The sequence below is a fragment of the Mixophyes fleayi genome, chromosome 12 (genome assembly GCF_038048845.1).
Source record: "Mixophyes fleayi isolate aMixFle1 chromosome 12, aMixFle1.hap1, whole genome shotgun sequence".
In the NCBI taxonomy this organism is placed as follows: Eukaryota; Metazoa; Chordata; class Amphibia; order Anura; family Limnodynastidae; genus Mixophyes; species Mixophyes fleayi.
The window spans coordinates 27,276,387-27,297,487 of record NC_134413.1 but is presented as its reverse complement, the minus strand read 5'-3'; the positions used below and the strand labels follow the sequence as shown (position 1 = coordinate 27,297,487).

The 21,101-nt window shown below is 41.8% G+C and overlaps 1 protein-coding gene across 4 annotated transcripts in view; it reads right to left on the bottom strand.

The window, feature by feature from the left end:
- SMOC1 (SPARC related modular calcium binding 1) overlaps positions 1-21,101 on the bottom strand; it is a 159,214-nt gene that overhangs the window by 16,103 nt on the left and 122,010 nt on the right. For all 4 annotated transcript variants that reach the window (XM_075192636.1, XM_075192637.1, XM_075192640.1 and 1 more), the window contains exons 7-9: positions 17,889-17,969; positions 6,214-6,406; positions 6,055-6,137 (exon numbers count right to left, since the gene is read on the bottom strand). In XM_075192636.1, the coding sequence (XP_075048737.1) occupies positions 6,055-6,137; positions 6,214-6,406; positions 17,889-17,969 (357 nt within the window). The remainder of the gene's footprint in view (positions 1-6,054; positions 6,138-6,213; positions 6,407-17,888; positions 17,970-21,101) is intronic.

The following is a 21,101-nucleotide window of genomic DNA, read 5'->3' as shown; positions in this document are numbered from 1 at the left end:
TTATTTTTGCTGATCAAAAAACAAGTGGTTTTTAAAAAGCAAATATAAAAAAACTAAATAATAAAGAAAATAAAAAAACACAAAAACATTTATACTGTTTCTCTCTGAACAGCAGATCCCCAAGCATGTTCCTAGGTAGCCTATGTGATAAAAACAACCCTATATTAATATCAGTATACTGATAAACCAATAGACAGGGAACAGATGTGCCATGTAAGTACAAACACATATGATAAATAGATGTAAGCTAGCAGGCAGTGCCCTCTTACCAATCTGTCTGTAATACCCACTCGGTTTATTTGTGCGTCGTTCCCAATTGTAAAGCACTATGGAATATGTTGGCGCTATATAAATAAATGTTAATGATACAATTATTATTATTATGCATAGTCTGCACTGCTTCATTGAAAATAGATCACTTACATGGTGCATGGGTGTAATGTGTTATATTTGTCAGAGGTGCATGGTGCCACAGTAGTTAGCAGGTTTATTTAACATTAGGCAGACCATGTGATAAGCAGCGACACATTGATGATCACTGGTGCCTTAGAGCACTGGCGCCATGGGATTGATTCCGACCAAAGCACTATTGCATAGGATTTCTACGGATGCGGTGTGGTAAGGAAAATAGATTGTAAGCTCTATTGAGGCAGGAGCTGATGTGAATGATTAATATTCTCTGGAAAGTGCTGTGTCACACAGCCCTTTTACTGTTACTGTTCATTGGTATAGTGCCACCATATACCACACTGTGGTATATGGTGGCACTATACCAATGAACAGTAACAGAAATATAAGATCTACGTGGTTCATCTGTTGACCCTATCTATAGTATAGTATAGCTCGTCGCTCTCCGTCTTCAAATCCATTGTCTATGACTAGTGTAAATCCTCCCATTTGGCTTTCATCATCTTCCTGTAACGGGAAAGAGTGGACAAGGCAATTCTACATGTAGCTCCCTCTCCGTTGTATTCGTCTGGCAATATCAACAGGCTCCTAATCCATGTAAGAAGGTCAGATTCTCAAACAATGAGCAGAGATTGAGAACAGAGCAATAGGAAACACAGATGCTTTTCATTTCAGCTGTCTGTGTAACTTATGGACCGAGCAGAGCTTTTTTTTAAAAGAATTTCTTAGCTTGTGCTACTAAGGATCAGGGCTGCTGGCTGAAATGAACAGAAATTTAACCCCTTAAGTGCTACACGAGAACTACAAACACCATCTTTATGAACAGAGTTGAAAGTCAAGTAGGGCAGCTATACTCACTTCAGCAGGCACTGCAGAAACTCTCAATAACCCAGGGGATAAATGTTATATGCAATAACTAAAATGTACATTTGTAATATGTTGTTTGATAAATCAATTAGAAACTTTTGAAGTTTATTATATAAGAAAATATAGAGAACATTTTTATCCTCCTCCTGTTTAGTAATGTTGGTTATATCTAAGGTGATAAAACTAATACCTCTCTACAGACAACAGCAAGATCAATAGATGTACAAAATGGTATATAATCAACTACCAACAAAAAAATCATTGTCTAATACATCTCCACAATGATCATTTTGATAACATCTCATTGACACAAAACTGGAATAGGTAACCATATAAATGGATTTGTTTAACTGTACACAGAATGTGTCATTCTTTATGAACCTCAAATTATATCACCCCAGAACAGCTCTTTCACAATAAGACTTTTAAATCCTTCTCTGCAAAGTAGATCAGAAAAGTAGAGCAGGCTATTGCCTATAGAGAGCGCGCACACACACACGCGCACACACACACACACACACTTCTGAAGAATAGATGTTTCAGTGGTGCAAAACACTTGTCTAAAACATTTTAGAATCATGTTTTTGTTTTAAACTGAAAGTATAAAACAATTATAGCACCAAGGGGACACACTAAACAAACACCTGAGCAACGCCTCAAAAACGCTACTAAAAATTTCCAGGAAAACCATCGTCTTTCCCCTCTTTCACACACTACAGTCAGGGGTAGACTTATTAAGTCTTCTAAAAAAGGAAAAATAGAGGTGTTGCCCATGGCAACCAATCCGATTCTACCTTTTATCTTGTAGATTCTTGAAAATGATAGCTAGGATATTATTGGTTAATATGACCAACTCCTCCACTTTTCGATTTTAGAACCTTACCTACATCAACCACTCAATATTTTGTGCCAACTGGCCCTTGGCTGGATTTACATATGGATATGTTTTACTTACACAATCGTCAAATAACTGGGTTTTGGGACATTGGCAGAACTACCGAAGTTGCAGGGGGTACACATTGTAGTATTCTGCCCCTGTTTGGGGGCTAAATGTGGCCATATACTTGGAAGAAGACCCTGGGCCAACCCCAAGTGAGGAGGTTTTTAGACCTGACCACCACATCATGTTTGATCAATATGGACCTACACAACAATAACTGAGGGACAATCTGTTGTAGCAGAAACCAGATGCGGATGTAGGTCCAACTTGAGCATCGATGTCTATTTCCACTGATACATGGGCCTTAGGGGCATTTTCCAAAGCCTGCATTCCCCAGGACATGTAACAGAGTAGAAAAACATATAAAAGAAGATATTATTAGTAATGTAAGCTTATATAGGACTGAACATTTATAATGAACTGCACACAGCTCTGACTAACCCCATCCAACTCAACCTTGAGCTGAAAAGCTGTTTTAAGCAATACAAATGATCCAACCGAAGACTGGATTATCTTTGAGCAGAGCCCTGCGATGTATAATTCAGCATGGACACGCTCTTATTCCAAACAAGCTTTTCCAGAAACATTTTCTCCTATGTAGAGTTGACAAAATGACTCGTGGGCTCCAGGTGTTTGAGGTTAAAAATGGTCAGACTTGCCAAGACAAACTGAAAAAATGTATAAGATTTAGAAAGACTGTGAAATCAATTATATATGTTGCTGCCAGTAACTGTGCAGATAATGTAACAGCTCAATTTATCCTATTGATACAAATGTTACAGGTTCTATTTATTTTACTCTTACTACTAAATGGGGAAAAAGCCAAAATCTTACTATAATTTCTGTTAAAACCTTGGCCAGTAGGTACAGAAACGAAATCCTATAAATTACAGCTCTGTCTCCACCTATTTTATTTATCCTGGTGCACAGATCTTAAACGAATTATAGTTTCTATATAAATTGGTGCTAACGTGACTAAAGATTTATAAAAACAACTAAACAGTGAAAACAAAAGCCACAAAACAACTAAGATGTATATATGAATAATCACTTTAAGGACTTGTGCAAACAGATAGCTGTGCATGATTTAATTAGGGCTTTATTTATATTTTTAATTTATATTGCACCAAACATAATATACAACACTTTACAGAGGATGGAGCATACACACACAGGTTAATTTCATCAGATGCCAAATACCAACAGGTATGTTTTTGGAGTGAGGCAGGATTCCACTCAAAACACGGGAGAACATACAAACTCCACACAGATATTGCCCTGGTTGGAACACAAAACATGACTCCAGTGCTCAGAAAGCAATGCTAAACACTGTGCCAAGTTCAACATTTTAAATAGTCAATCAAAACACATTTCAATATAGCAACCATGCCAAAGAAGAGACATTAGGGGAGTCTCAATTGCTGTTGATGTGGCGCGTGGACATGACCGCGATGTCCAGCTGTGCACACTACCAGATATTACAGTGCTAGTCTTCACTCACTTTTCTGTTCACCCCTGTGGGAGATTCCTTCCTTACATAACATCGGCGCAATGTGTCTCCGAGGAATGAATCTCCCACACTGTGTTGAGTCATTACCCTCACACACATAATAGGACACAGAGAATTTGAAAGAGAACAATAGTATTGGTACTGTGCAATTGAGAGAGGATAAACCAGCTTCAAAAGTATTAAGGGTGGGGCGTCTGATTGGCGCCGGCCACGGCACACATATCTTGATTAAAACTTTCCATCACATTTCCATATTACAGAACAAGAGTGTGTATGTGTATGTGTATATATATATATATATATATATATATATATATATATATATATATATATATATATATATATATATATATATATATATATATATATATATATATGATAAACAGGGGCCTGATTCATTAAGGATCTTAACTTGAGAAACTTCTTATTTCAGTCTCCTGGACAAAACCATGTTACAATGCAAGGGGTGCAAATTAGTATCTGTTTTGCACATAAGTTAAATACCGACTGTTTTTTCATGTAGCACACAAATACTTGATAACTTATTTGTACACTGAAATGTAAAGTTGATATTTGTGTGCTACATGAAAAAACAGTCCGTATTTAACTTATGTGCAAAACAGAAAAACTAGTTTGCACCCCTTGCATTGTAACATGGTTTTGTCTCAAGTTAAGATCCTTAATGAATCAGGCCCCAGATGCTTATCTTTAAGTAAAATAGTATAGTGTCTCTAATCTCAAATATACAATACATTAGAAGGCTGCATCATTAATCTACTGTGATTCCCCTGTTTTATGTTCTTACCATATTTAAGAGTGGTCCTTATTCTTTGTGGACATATAGCATGATGAATGAAGCAATTAGATTTCCTGAATTTACAAAGCCCACCAGTCTATTGTTATCCAAAATTTGAAATTTGGTTTTGGCTGAAGCTTAGTATTCTAAGCCACAATACAGAGCATTGCTGACTGGTATTGCTTTGTTCTTCTGACCTGGAAGAACTCCCAAGGAGCCTGAACGATTGGCACTGCTCTCCTAGATACTGCGACAACTTGCCCATTTCAGATAAACAGTGATTTTGTTGATGCTCCTCCAATTTGAGCTTCCCATTCATGACTATTTAAATTAGCACTGAGGGGAGCAGTGCCAGACCAGTAGTAAGTAATACTATTGGAAGTATTGTAATAAGTAGTATTTTAGCTCAACATGCTTCACTTTAGCCAAAATAAGATGTTATGTTTTGAGTGCCGTATATAGTTTATATTTAACATTTTATTTATATATAGACTACATTCTCAGTCCAGAAGCTGCCTCAGACGTCAAACCATAGCACAGAGCAAGCGGGTCCAAATACTGCATCCATCGTGATCCACTCTCTTCTACTGTCATAATAAGCAATTATCCAAATTCTTTAGGGTTTTAGTGATCGTTCGTTTTAATTCGTTCTCCCTACATAATTTTTGTGTGATTTCCGTTATCATTAGACCTTATAAATGAGGGTTACAGGGTTTAGTGGTGGCAGGTATACTATAAATAAAAAGTAGAACTCAAGTAATTTATTATTATCGTCGGAACTGGTCAAAGGGAGTCATGCATCAGAGTTGGAGCAGGTTGCTAACAAGCTTCTATCTCGTAATCAGGGTCACAAATTTATCTAGCTGTTATGTATTTTGGTATAAGTAATATTTTTATAGTACAACAACTTTTGTCCAAGCACAGCGAGCAAATCGACCGCACTCATACTGGCTCCAGACACTACTGGGAAACCACATTTCAAACCACAAGAATCTTTATTGGTGACCGAACAAAGTTCAGAAATGGAAGTGCAGGTCAACCGGTAGCCTAACTAGCTTTGCGCCCCTGTCAGCACTTCCACAGAGGCTCAACCAGTTAACCCCTACAAGGTTATATGTATATTGTGCTTTAAAGGGACAGAAACATGTTTTGTTAAGTATTTTCACTCTAGTATTACATTGTAGGGTATTTTAATGTATTTGTACTTGGTTTCATCTTTGAAACATCTGGGGCCTGATTCATTAGTGATCTTATTTGCCGTTTTTTGCTTATTTTAAGCAAATCCACTCTGTCCATGCTCAGAAAAGGGAGATAAGAAGCAAACTCCACTGCGTAAGTGAAGAATTTCTTAAGTTAAAATGAAAATCCATCTTAACTTCACTCTTATCTCCCCGTTTCTTCTTAAAAATAAGCATCTTAAACTTTTGCACAAGATAAGATCACTAATGAATCAGGCCCCTGATGTAGAAGTACCCTGATACAAGCAGACTCCACCACCATGCATTGATGTATTGAACACAAAGTATTTCCCACCTGCCAGCTCTCTGTCCTTAAATGGATCCTCTGTGTCTGTGTGTTTCCATCTTGCGTCGCTTTCACAAACCGGAGTTTCATATCTGTGTTGGAAACAAAAGAAGATTAGAGATTGCATCCTGCCCACATTTCAGGATAAGAGACGAAAAAATAACTTGCCGTGTAGATGTTCCGGGCAATGGGCGACCGGTGTCTACTAAAACACACCAACAATATCCAGTGGACTGGTGGCACTGCACCGGTTTGTAGAGACCGCCTGGCGCACACTCTGGAATCACAATTCCCTCTCGCGGATTGTCTCTGGCCTCTTCCAGAGCGGTCTGCCGTTCCTGATCACAGGAATTCACTTTCTCTGCGTGACAATAAGACACATTAAGTAAGTAAATCAATAGACAAATGTACTTTTATTTTGGTGTGGAAATGAGAGCATCTTGCGTTTCTGTATTTACTGTATCTCTTAAAATACTAAACATTTACTCTTTAAGCAAAGTTGCCAAATGGACCTATTTTGTTTAGGCACAGTCCCAAGATTGTACAGATTTGTCCTGTGAATTTTGGTCCTTTATTTTTCAATAGTGACCAACTGTATACCTGCAATTCCTCTTATTCTGTATGTTGAATGCATGTCTAGATATTCATATAATTTCATAATTTAGTATTTCTTGAGGAATGTCTAATATGAAAGAAATACATTACCACCAAGCTCTGCAAATATGTTGACGGTCTGTAGTGCTCAAGGCCCTCCTGGATAGTACCGCGTATGACACGGCAGCATGATTGCACAGTGGTTAGCATTGCTGTCTCATAGTACTGGGGTCATGGGTTCAATTCTAACCAGGGCCCTATCTGTGTGGAGTTTGTATGTTCTCTTAGGGGCATATTCAATTGTTGCCGTTTTCCGCGGCGTTAAAACTACTACCGTTATTACGGTAATAGCTGTATTTCAGCTTGTGGCTAAGGGAGCTGAGCTGCGAGCTAAAATCCAGCGAGAAAACTACTGTATTAACCGTAATAAGCGCAAGATTTTTGGCGTTTCCGACAACAATTGAATATGCCCCTTAGTGTGTGGATTTCCTCCAGGTGCGCTGGTTTCCTCTCACACAGATACACTGGTAGGGGCTGACTGGCAAATTTAAGTCTAGGGGGGGGCAAGCACACAGGATCAGCCCATCCTTAGAAGGTGGTTTTAGGTATAGATCACAGGAGCGGATTTGTCAAATGACAAAAAGTGTTTCTGCTGAGGAAAATGCATGTTTTCACCAGCACAAGAGATTGTTTGCACTTAGCCCTATATAACCAGGTTATCGCCGAGATGAACAGACCCACAGTTAGACTGCCCAGAACCTTGTTAGTTGCAGTAAGGCTGCACTAAGCTCATATTAAACATACAGTAGTTTATTACCCAAGATAATAGCACAAATGTTAACCTAAATTAATGGGATATCCCATACTTACCTACTTTTGAGATCCCCCTCCGGTAGGGGAGATCTCAGTGACGTGCATGGGGGGCGTGACCACCCGAATCACACCTTTAGGACACGTCCCCTCTATAAAATGCCACGATTTTCGCCCTATTGCAGCAGGGGGTGGGGCCAGGATGACGTAATTCACAGAGAATCACGCCACTAAGGCCGCCCCTGCTCAAGTCACTAAGTAAATGACAGGATTCGGAAGGCTACCCTGCTCTCCCAGGAATCCAGGAGAACTTCTGGACATTCCGGGAAAGTAGGCAACTATGGGATATCATGAAATCTACCCACCTAAATCAGGTAACGATGAATAGGGTCATAATTCCTCAAACACGTCTAAGGAGTATACTATCCTCAACCTGTTATTTCATTGAATTGGAAGCAGTTAAAAATATGTGTGAAAATTACTCACTCCTTCATTTAAGCTCTGTCTGTCCAATGACACAAATTTACCATCACCCTTAGCTCATTCCTTATGGCCATCTTTTAGAAGGGCTGTAAAGACCCTTAATATTGTGAAAAAATATATTAAAATCCATCTGTATGTCCAGAGGAAAAGCACAAATATTACTGTAGCATTAGTAAAACCCCTGCACAATACGTAGAATCTCTGCTGGTTCAGTGGTAGAGCTTGGTGTGGCCTGAGTGGCTGAGCCAATCACTGTCAATATTGGTCCTAGAATGTTGAAGACTTGTCCTACAGCTCAATCACACAAAGTTAACATGCTCCTTCTGTACATGAGACAATTGCAGCCTGTGCCACAAATGTTACAATTTAAATGTCATTTAGTTTGCTCGAGATATGTACATTTTCTCTTAAGCCACCTTACAGAGGATGTAGTTTTGGTTTCCGAAAAACTTTTCCAAAAACCCAGTGTACTAGAGAATTACTGTATGTAACACATTATATTAAATCCAAACTGTAAAGCTATAGTTTACCTCCAACTCCATTTTTGTAAATGCTCAACTGCTTATAAAGCTGTATACTGGCCAGTCATAAGGCCACCTGGTGGAAGCCCAGCAACAATCACCTGGATAAAGCACCTGTGTAATAACACTATTTTGCTAAATTCAGGGAGCTGAACAGGGACTTATATTTTAGCAAAACAAATGAAGCACATCACATTGTTACCAGAGTCCCATCTGTCATTGCTGATGAGTTCTAAGCAGAGCTCACTCCCTACTAAAGCTAGCAAACTTTACTTGAACAAAACTACTTTTTGTCTTCCCCTACACTTGTCTCTGCTGGAGAACATACTGTACTTTTATCACACGTGAGTGAATGTTTCGGGCCAGCATCCAGCCATCCCGATGGTCCAGTGGTGGAGCATGATCCCACCACGTTATTCACTGACACTATTTGTCTCCCATAACCTACAGGTGCCCTGTAGGACCAATACTGTGCTAGTGAATGACCCTATATGGCAGTGGATCAGTGTTCCACGTGGATTCGTTTATTTATCTTTATCTCTATCTTCTACTTTATAGGTTTAGTTCTCTGTGCTTATTTGCTTGCTCCTACTTTTTACTTGCTCGTTTTATTCCCTATTACAGTATAGCCCCAAGTGGAATGTCTAACCGTCATGTTAAACAAAATACAATAATTGCCAGATAAGGATATTGAAGTTGAACATTTATTGAAAATAAAACCTATAGGAGTCTATTTATGATCCACCACAAGTAAATAATGATGAATTAGTGGTCCAATGTATATCTATATATGTACAGCACTTTGGTGCCTTATAAATAAAAAAAGGCGACAATATTTTTATGATCTACTGCAATATTTCTCCCCATTAATTATTGTCCATTATCGGACACATTTATGAACAAGTCATGTTGGGACAGCGCATCTGATAAAAGGAAGTCATGGTGGCTTAGTGATTAGCTTACAGGACTTAAAGGATCTGCTGCTAATGTCTTGGTGCCAGATACCACAGGACCCCTTTAGAGGTCTTACCTACTCAGGTCAGAGCTGTTTTGGTGGCACAATTGGGACCTACACAATATTAGCCGGGTGGGACAGGAGACCACACTCCCAGAAATATAGGCTGGGCATTGAAGGACACTTAGTTGTAGCTAGAGTAAATATGTTTGCATAACTCACAACTGTCCCTATTTAGGTGGGATATTCCAATTCACAGGCTGCAAAAAGGGAGGGGGGGTCTTCAGATGAAAGTGGGTGGGGTTTATCCAAATATGTCCATTTGTGGGCAGAGTTTGAGTGGATGGGGGGGTCAGGGCTTATTTTATCCCACTTAATGGAATTCTAAATGTTGGGAGGTATATGTCTGTTATGATCAAATGGTCTGCACCGTCTTATTTTTCTAGAGACTTCAATGTATGTCACACAACATTCTCCCTCTGTGAGAAAGTCCATCACTTTTTGCAAAGTACGATTGGCAGAGCTTGCTACATATATAATGCAGGATATATGCAATAATTTGTCTGTTTTACGCATAATTAAAAAAAGATTTAATTTTTGCGGGACTAGAAATTCATAAGAGCTGGAAAGGCAGAGACCATGTATTTTTAGAGAAAATACCACCTCTGAATTGGACTTTCACTACTATCAAAAGGGACACATTTTGCTCCATTTAGGCACGGTTTACACAAGCACATCAACGTGCACACAAAACCTATGTAAATGAAAACTCCATATTAAAAATGGTGACACATAATAAAGGCCCCTTGGTCAGTAACACATAATAAGTCTCAAACAGAATTTTAGGAGGAAAAACTTCATTTCAATGTTACAGTAGACTGTACTTTGAGGTGAGGGTTTTAGATTTGCAGATATGTGGATTCTAGTCACCAGTTACAGGGGCAAACACAGGATTTGTTGAGAGGGGGTTCCATGCCACGCCACCAGTGGGGGTGGCCAGCATGCTTCAGGGCGTGGCTATAATATTAGGCAGTGCTTGGCTGCTCTCCAACTCTTCCCCTTCATATACACGGGCAATGCTTCATGCACTACTATTAGGGGCACACAGCTCTCCCTTTTCGAGCAGAGCCGTGTGAAACGGGACATACCTCCCAACTGTCCCTACAATCAGGACAAAGTCCTGACCGAGTGTGTCAGAACAGTTGACAGACTGTCCTGCTCTCTCCTACCTGTTCTTGCTGCTTTCAATACTTGTTGGGGAGAGGTGGCTGTGAACAGTGCAGACGGAAACGATCTGCACACAAGCTGCAAAGTGGCTGGTCCCAGGGCAGGGTCCAGCCACCTCAAGCATACAGTACCCCGGGCTGGGAGGGGGTTTCCAGGCACTAGGAAACCCCCCTTGGTTTGCCTATGAGTTAAAAATCTGCAAAATGTCTTGCAAAACGAAAAAACCATAACAAATAGGAAAGGGCAGATGTCCCCATCTATGTGTATTAGGCAGTGAAATAGTCACATCAGCTTGTGGAAAAAGGTGCGACATAAATGCATTTTTTCAGATTTAGAAATGACCCCTCCCCCTCATCGTTCACTTTATAAAAGTGGCCATCGCACAGCAAGACTAAAATAGATCACTTGTGCTCAAATCTAATGGGGTTTGTGTCAGAACATCAGCACGGGACCTGCCATGATCATAGGGCGACAATGCTCGACATTACTTGCTATACAAGCTGTACAGTTTAGCAAAATGTTGGCTGTTTGACAGCAAAGCATAGCCCCAAAAAAGCCTTATGTTGGCCCTCTCTAGTAAACTGGCTGCCAATCCAACTCTTGGCGTCATTATTGTAACAGGAGAAAGCTTCTGCTGCTCAGACAGAATTAATTAGTTATGAGACCAAGGGAACATATTTAGAGTGACATGTCCCCTTTACCCATAAAAGGAGAATGCAGGTGAGTTATGAGAGCACAAAGTTGCTTGGATGTGGTCCAGGTAGATTTCAAGCCAACTTACACACATTACTCAAACGGTATGGCAGAACGGCATATCTGTGTTCTATACAATCAGCATATTTACTTATAACAGCAGAGTTCTATTCATACGAACACACAACCCTCCACTATGCAAGGAACACTACTGTACTGCTAAAGAAAAGACATGTTAATAAAACTTTATTATTCCCTACCAATAAATATTTTCTTTTGCTCAGTCAGAGGGAATATCGGTCATATGAGATCACAGTCAAGCTAGATAAAAGATCACCCATCATTACCTCTTTGTATAAGAGGAGAGGATAATTATTCAACAAATAATTAAAGTGTATCACACAGAGAATTTCATTTACGAATCCACAGAGGACCTTATTTAAGAACGAACTGCAACCTGCTGTGGTTTTATACTTGCCTTTAAAGACCTGACCGTTTTAAATTTCCCCTGAAAAGTCGGCGAATATCAGCGACTTGCAAAATCCACAGTGAACATGTTCTCCCTTCTGCAAAGTAAGGAAAGCCCCCTAAAACTGCGTCCTCTCCACCTCTTCAACTCATTTCGGTAATTGTGCTCCACAAAATGAAATCTTGTTTTTGCGCTGCTCCACAAAGCTGGTTTACTGGTGTATATAATACTTAGCAAGGACTCCCTCACTCTGCCCACCAGCCAGGTGAATTCTGTATCTGGCTGGATCTGAGCTAGGGTGTATATTGATAGTAATCGCACTACTATCATGGTTAGTGAGCTGTCTGGTAAATATGTGGTCTGGAGAAGGGTTGTCCTTTAACTAATGCTGGCCAAGCCACGTCTGTTCATACCACGCGTGAGCACCAATATTCAGGAACACTTTTCAATTTGATCACACAAATGGGTGACCAAATTAGAAGAGATCTGATCATTTAGCACTTTGAACAAGCTACCAAATTATTTCCAGACTACTTGTGCATAGCCAGAAAATGATCTACCAAAGGATTTGTGTTTTTTTTATTTTTGTTTAACAGGGAAATACATGCCACTTTCATGTGATATATAACTGGAAAGCGTCAAATCCAACATGACCGAGACACCCAGGGCCACCATCAGGGGGTACAGCAGGTACAGTTGTGAGGGGCCCGGGCAGACCTTCTTTCCCCCTAGACTGGCTGGGTCCCTTAGTGTGACCGACCGGACCCCTTCTCCTCCGACATGCTGCTGCTTCCTGGCTCTGATAGACTGGGAGCACGCGGTGTGGTGACGTCATCACTGCGCGACGTGCTCCCAGCCTATCAGTGACTGGGAGCAGCTGCATTGCGGAGGAGAAGGTAGGTTAAATGAGCATTAATTTGATAGGGTAGGGGGAGATAGGAGATGGGGACACTTACTGTAATTGGAGGGGGACGGTAGGAGATGGGGACACTTACTGTGATTGGGGGGGGGGGATGGGACATTTACTGTGATTGGGGGGGAGGGAAGAGGGGGACACTTAATGTGATTGGAGGGGGGGGCATAGGAGAGGGGGACATTTACTGTGATTGGAAGGGGGAGATGGGTGAGGGGTACATTTACTGTGATTGAGGGGGATAGGAGAGGGGGATATTTACAGTGATTGGGGTGGGAGATAGGAGAGGGGGATATTTACAGTGATTGGGGGAGTGGAGAGAGGGATATTTACAGTGATTGGGGGAGGGAAGAGGGGGACATTTACTGTTATTGGGGGGTAGGGAAGAGGGGGGACATTTACTGTGATTGGGGGGAGGGAAGAGGGGGACATTTACAGTGATTGGGGGGGAGGGAAGAGGGGGACATTTACAGTGATTGGGGGGGAGGGAAGAGGGGGGCATTTACTGTGATTGGGGGGGGGAGGGAAGAGGGGGACATTTACAGTGATTGGGGGGGAGATAGGAGAGGGGGATATTTACAGTGATTGGGGGAGGGTAGAGGGGGACATTTACAGTGATTGGGGGGGAGATAGGAGAGGGGGATATTTACTGTGATTGGAAGGGGGAGATGGGTGAGGGGTACATTTACTGTGATTGAGGGGGATAGGAGAGGGGGATATTTACAGTGATTGGGGTGGGAGATAGGAGAGGGGGATATTTACAGTGATTGGGGGAGTGGAGAGAGGGATATTTACAGTGATTGGGGGAGGGAAGAGGGGGACATTTACTGTTATTGGGGGGTAGGGAAGAGGGGGGACATTTACTGTGATTGGGGGGAGGGAAGAGGGGGACATTTACAGTGATTGGGGGGGAGGGAAGAGGGGGACATTTACAGTGATTGGGGGGAGATAGGAGAGGGGGATATTTACAGTGATTGGGGGAGGGTAGAGGGGGACATTTACAGTGATTGGGGGGGAGATAGGAGAGGGGGATATTTACAGTGATTGGGAGAGGGGAGAGGGGGACATTTACTGTGATTGGGGGAGGGGTTACTGTGATTGGGGAGGGGGGTGCATGTATGGCGAAGAAGGAGGAGGCATATATGGGGAGCCCTGCCAGATTAATTAGTACTGGGCCCCAGAGTTTCTGATGGCAGCCCTGGAGACACCCTCTATGTTATCTTGAGAATTGATTTACTGATGTATGGAACTAAATACCACCATATCTGTATCTCTATTCTGTTTGCCTATGAAATGTTGTCTGTGTCCCTGCATACTGCTTATGATGAGCTTCATTTAGGTACAACATAATTGTGCAGTTCAAATGTAAAATATTCTTCTTACCTTTATATATTGAGTTGCATATATAAGCTACATGCAGCTCAATATACACTGTAAGAATGCGGCTGCATCAAGATATCTTTAAGCAACTATCTGCAGCTTTGCGGGATACACCGTGCTGTTTGACCCCTACAATAGTGATCAGCACATGCTATGTGCACTGGCGTTGGTTTCAATTTGGGAAGGGGGCACTCCATTATTTATTATTTATTTATCACTGGGCATCAACATCATGTAACTTTACACCGCGGCTTGAGTAATTGAAAATCATACGCTAATAGGTATATCTGGAGATGCAGTCATATGTCTGACACTGCATAACACCCATTGTGATTTTTTGGGGGTAAAATGTAGCTATATATTAAGATTGGAGTAGTGGTCCACACACCAGGAACCCTGTCACCCACACACAGTTTTGGAAACTTTACTCATCTCTAGGTGCAAACACCGTTTACACCAGCCCTAGGCAAGTCCCGGCTCTCCAGCTGTTGTGAAACTACAGGACCCAGAAAGTAGTGCCAGCGAGAAGCTGAACAGCAGGGCATACTGGGATTTGTAGTTCTACAACAGTTGGAGACGACAGGCTGCTTACCTCTAACAGAAATAACAAAATATGTAAACATAATAATTTGCTTTAGAGCTTCTTCTCCTCTCTTTCTCCCCATGCAGTTAACAGATGAAGTTGGTAATGTTAACATTACAGCACATGCTGTGGAAAAAAAAAAAAGTCTAAGCAAACACATGTAATACATTAGGTCATTACCTGCTGCATGAAGAGTTTATATGAACGCTCAATCTTTACCTGGCAACTGGCCGCAAGACAGTCAAGAGGCAGATTGACAGGTTGTAGGTTGTAATTAAATAGTTTTTTTTCTCTACTTGGCCATGAGGTGGGTGTTTACCAATGACCCTTACAAATGTGACCTATGCCACTGGTAAGGTATCACTGCACACATTGCAATATATTATTACAGTATTGCACAAACTTTCCATGGCATTCATAAACAGTGGTTAGATGCGTCATTAAAATGTGGCGTTTCAGGAGGAGAACTTAACCCTTGTCGGACTGGAGGGAAACTCATTACTTAACAGGTTTATGTTATAAGCTGAAATAGCTTCTAAATACAAGTGTGTGAGTTATAGTCTCAAATGATCTCATAAGCGTAAAACAAATGGATTTGCAGTTCAAGCTGAAGAATAAAATAAAATAGAGGTTTTCTGTCCTACAGATGTGTCTGCCCATATATATAACTCAGTGTGTGCTTAATTCTTGAAAGAGCTTGGAGATATTATTACGCACAAATACACTCTGTTATATATTACATTACTTATGACAGACTTTTCTACTGATGTATCCTACTGTGACTGTTTTTATAATGGTAGAATTCCAGGTTTACTGCATGACTGGGTAAATCAGCCTTACTGGCTCACTTACATCAAGCCACTACAGGTGCTCTAACTTCCATGTATATATGAAAGCAGATGTGGAAAAAACCACAGTAGTCAGCATTTTCAGAATAACAATTGAGGGTCATGTAGCAAGCGGCACAAAATTCTCTGGGCACAAAACGCCACCATGCATGGGTTTACAGAGCAAGACAACAGGGTTTGTGAAATACCTAGACATCTAGGGGTAAATGTATCAATCTCTTTTTTTGTCAACTTGCGGGAGTTCAGCGAGTTGACAGCTTAAATTTAAAGCGGCGCCGCTTTAAATTTTAGCTGTCAACTCGCCGAACTCCCGCGGGTTGACAAAACCGGAGATTGATACATTTACCCCCTAGTTGCATTTTGTTATATATATATATATTATATACACACAGTTATCATGGCATCTGGTGTATAGTAAATATGTATGTATATATATACACAAGTTAACCCGTGCATGATACTCATGCATTCTAGTCAGATCAAGCTACTTAAGGTGTTAAAGAGGTACTTGTCATGCATTTGGGCCTAGCCCAGGCCTCCTCAGGGGGAGAGCGTTACTTCCCGAGGCAAGCGCCCTTTTTTAACGTGGTTTTGTCCACATGTCACCACCTCATCATTCTTCTCCATCACCTCATCCTTCATTTTCATCGCCACATCTATCCAGACACAGGGATCTCTCTCAGCGGTCCTGAGTATCACACTCCTCTCGCTCTGTCACCCCCGGCAACCACCAACCACTCCCCACTGTCATCCCCGGCAACCACCAACCACTCCCAACTGTCACTTCTCCTTCAAGAAATATATATATATTTTTTAAATCTTTATAAACACTTTTAACAATTAACAAATTAAATTAACAAATTAAAAACATCTTAGTATACAAAATTTCAGCCCTTTCTGAGGTTTTTTTTTCCACACACACTAAGAATTTAGTAGGTCAGTGTATAACTCCGTCCAGCAGGTGGCGCTACTGCTTGGTTTTATTTTTTACACACACACACACACACACACACACACACACACACACACACACACACACAGACTAACACACGCCACTAGGCATTTATATTATAGATATCCATCTCTCTGGCCCCAAACAAGATGATGTCCAGACTCAAAATGAGCATGATGACTGAGCATTGAATGTCAATCACATTTTGCCACCCATGCAGTGTCATCCTGTGGGGGGCTAGCATTAGACATGGTTAAGCAGCTGATAATAGTGTTAATATCTGGATATTTAGCCTGTTTCTAAGTTAGTCACAGATGTAGGTTGCACCATTACAGAAATCAGCCCTGTTGGTGGTCAGTCTCACAATGGCGTTATCACCTGTAGTGCCATAGCAACCCAGAAACAATTAAAATCCAATTCCATCACCAATACTAAATACGTCAGAACACTGAAAAGGGTCTTCGGTTTAGTTTCTACATTATGTTCTTGAATTTATCCCCCTACCATTTCTAGTGATTTCAGTGACACTAAAGTGATTGTTTTCTTCTCTCCTTTCTGGGACATATTTATTATTAACCGCTTTTTCAACCTGATCCATTTCAATCCATAACGCAAAGATAAGGACTGAAATATTGTGACTATTTATTAAAACTGTTCACTAGAAACAGTAGTCACGATAAACTGCTGTTCCTGCGAAGACCTGTCTCCTATCTCCTCTACGGTGATTATTGCAAAGTGGTTACCTTTGTGATAGGCACCATAAGGGAAGCAGGTAAGTTACAGTGAGGGATCCGAAGATCTCTACTGCAATGTTCTTCCAATAGGCTTCAATGGCTAGTGGCAGCTGAAAGTGGCGGTAGCCATCGGGCACATGTTCCAAAAATCAAGGATTTTCGCAGTTGGTAGTTTTGCAGTACACAGCAATCAGTAGTAGCAGCAGGCAATACGGTCTTATGCAGGTATACACCTATAGACTTGTACACTGTATGCAGTGTATGTACAGATGCAGGCTTGATGATAATATGCTCTCTGTGTGTCATTATACCTCTGTACGTCTGTGCAGGAATCACTTGTGGCATAGACTTTCCTATATTAAATATGGGAGCCTCCGGTCATTGTATTATGGAGTTTAGAGAGACTTATACACTATAGACATGCAGCTACCTAGAGCTGCGTCCGTTCTGCGCCACAGTCTAATGGAAGTGTTGGCGCAAAGCTGAACTTTCAGTTTGCGGTACTGGCCATGCGCAGTAGCACATTCAGCACGCGGACGTTCTGTCCCACTTCCAGTCCACTAGACCACCGGCGATAAGCAGGAGATGGAGCATAGCGCTCCTGTTCTAACGCACAATGCAAAGAAAACCGTGAATTTTACAATAATTCATTGAAGGGTAAAGCACAAAGATACATCATACCTGATTGCCTCATGCTAGAGCCATTTAATTTTGCATCTTTGATAACAAGGTGCTTGATCCATAGAGTCGGTGCAGTTATATCTGTAAATTAAATAGTAAAATTGTTAGTTTGTTCTTTCTAGCCATAATATACAGTGTTTCTGATATATAAATAAGAGTGAAAAAAACATGTGTTTAAATAATATAGCACATTTTGTAGACTTAATACCAGCAAGTGTCGCCATCTTGTACAATATGCATTTAAGAGCAAAACTGTGGCAGTGTTGGGCATTTCTTGAGGAAGAGCTTTTGTTTGTCTGGACAGATTAGGGGCCTGATTCATTAAGGATTTTAACTTGAGAAACTTCTTATTTCAGTCTCCTGGACAAAACCATGTTGCAATGCAAGGGGTGCAAATTAGTATTCTGTTTTTCACATAAGTTAAATACTGACTGTTTCTCAAGTTAAGATCCTTAATGAATCAGGCTCTAGGAGTCTAGGATTCTGCATTAAAGATACTAGTGCTGAACAAAACAAAATCGGAGGAAGCATTCAGTCCAATGAAAATACACCGGTCCTTCCTGTGTATGTGAGTCAGCAGGGTGTGTGATGTGAGACTCTCACAGGTTGCAGCTCCAGGCTAGCTGGGCAGAAGCTGGCAGTGCTTGGATGAGGAGACAACACTGTAAGTAGATGGTTAGCATCTACTTACTTCAGCAGGTGTTGGATTCACAGTGTGCACAGTGCTGCTTCTTGGTTTTTTTATACTTTGCATCTGGGAAAAAACCAAGAAGCAGCATACGTGGTGTGAGGAGTAGAGCTGTACGCAGAACTTAAACATCTTCTTATAGATCTGAGAAGGTGATAATAACAGCAGGGAGCGGATAGTCTAGAATGAACAGCCATTAGATGGAAAATACAGTTTTATTAGTAGATGATTATTGTGAGTAAATTCAGCCCAGTAAGCAATCTGCCCAATTCATAAGTAATGTTGAAGGTTTTGATTGACCTTTTCCATGTGTCTATTAGTTTAATATTTAATAGCTTTCGGTATGCACTCCAAACCATACTTGCCAACTTTTTTCAGATGGCTTCCGGGAGCTGCGGGAGGGAGGCGGGCGTGTAAAGGGCGGGGCTCCGGGAATCGCGTCATTTTAGCCCCGCCCCCGTGACGATTCCCGGTGCATCGCGGCGTTTGAACAAAATTCTGCCCACTTCACTAGGAAGTGGGCAGATCAGGGAGATTGCCACACTCTCCCGGGAGTCCGGGAGACTCTCGCGAACTGCGGGAGTCTCCCGGATATTCCGGGAGAGTTTGCAAGTCTGCTCCAAACTTAGAGACAAATTGCAACCCAATATGAAGTGGCAAATATGGAAGGTGGAAGATTACCTAGACAAAGAACTTGCAAGAAGAGATGCTGATGGTAGATCCTTGAGAGGGACAAAATGAGGCATATTAGAAAAGTAATCTACATGACCCAGATGACTGAAATCTGTGGGGGAGATCGTTCATAAAGTCCATAGAAATATGGGTCTATGGTGTCACAGGAATGGAACAGAAAGAGGAAGAAGAAGACCAATTGAAGCTTGTTAAAAAGAACTTTATTTTTAACAAGAGAGTTTTGAAAACGAACGCACTTAAAATCACAAGTGAAACAGCACCTGAATGGTTAACATTCCTCATCCTGGTCAGCCAATGGCTGATAAAATAAGGCCTATACCATAGATATATACTCTGTCTGCAAAACTGCCTCTTCTACTTCACAGAATGGAGAAACCTGCAGCAGATAAGGATTTCTGGTAATGCGTCACTTAGACAAGTTTCTTTACTGTTTTTTTCCCATTTTACAGCCTATTCTTTTTCTCTCACGCCCCCCCCCCCCCCTTGTTTCTTTATCCATCCCACCTTTTTTTCTGTCTAGCACTTGCCTTTTATTTCCCTTTGTTTTCGTTGGCCTTATTTCATCTGTACCCATTCTTTTCCCCCCCTCCCCACCTGTCACTTTAAATTTTCCACATTTGTTCATTCCTTTTCCCCAGTTAGGCACCATGTCTCGTCCGAAACAAAATGTCTCCCGCCCTGCCCACCTCCTGGACTCCACCCCATACCCAGTCGGCAGCCATCTCAGCTCTGCTGCCCATCCCCCAGCTGTCGGTGACTTCTCCAGCATCGATTACCACTCCCTGCACCTCCTCTCGCCCTCATTCAGCACTTACTTGGGCATAGAAGTAGGAGTATCCATTCGCATAGTCTGGAGGATCATAATGAACCGCCAGCAACCTCGCGCAAGCACAGAGCACACGCAGGGGCAGGCCATTTATCAGCCTGTCTCTGAAGCTGCACCTCTGCATATTAACAGAGGCTCTGCCCCGGCTAGAAGACGGGCATCCCTCAGCAGGCCCCCCACTAGCACAACAGTCAGGAGCCTTCAACAATGTTCTCTACCCATTGCAGGCAGCAGTATTACATATAGTCAACCCATATTCGCAATGGGGGTAATCTCTTTAGTTCCACAATGCAGCAACCACCTCCCCATACAGTAATAACTACTACAACCATGGTGCACAGGGACAGTTGCAAGCTGTCTAGGCCCCAATATCAACCACAAACTCTCCCAAGCCCATTTCTGATGGGCAATGCCAGAAGCTTCACATGGAGGGCAAACAGAACCCCCTCAGCATTATAGACCCTATATTCATTCCACACACCCCCAGGGCAAGGAGCCTTCTTTACAAGGAGATGTTCAGCCACCACGAGACACCACATTACAGGGTACGGCAAGCACAACCCCACCCCTGCCCAACAGGCCCACAACTACCAAGGCTGCCCCTCGGCAGGCCGTGTTCCCCTCCACCCACACACATTTATTGGAAGATGAACTGCAGGGATGGGGTTCAGAAGGTCAGAGGGACCATGGCGTGGGGCAACATTTCCATGCCTTTTCTCGTCTAACTCTGGTAGTTACCATGGTGCCTTCCCTAATGGCTAAGATCAATATTCAAATGACAGTCATCGCAGACACTTTGAGTCACCTCCTCACAGCAGGCCCATTAGGGGATCTGTGGAGATCCTTAGGACCAGTCACCATCCTATACCCGTAATCAACCCCTCACAGGAACCATTTCCACCAGCCATCTTTGAAAATGACAACCACAACATTCCAGCCCCAGAATGCACTAGAGCTGTCACAAGCGTCGGTAGGCGACGTGGTGCTGCGGCTTCAGATCCTTATC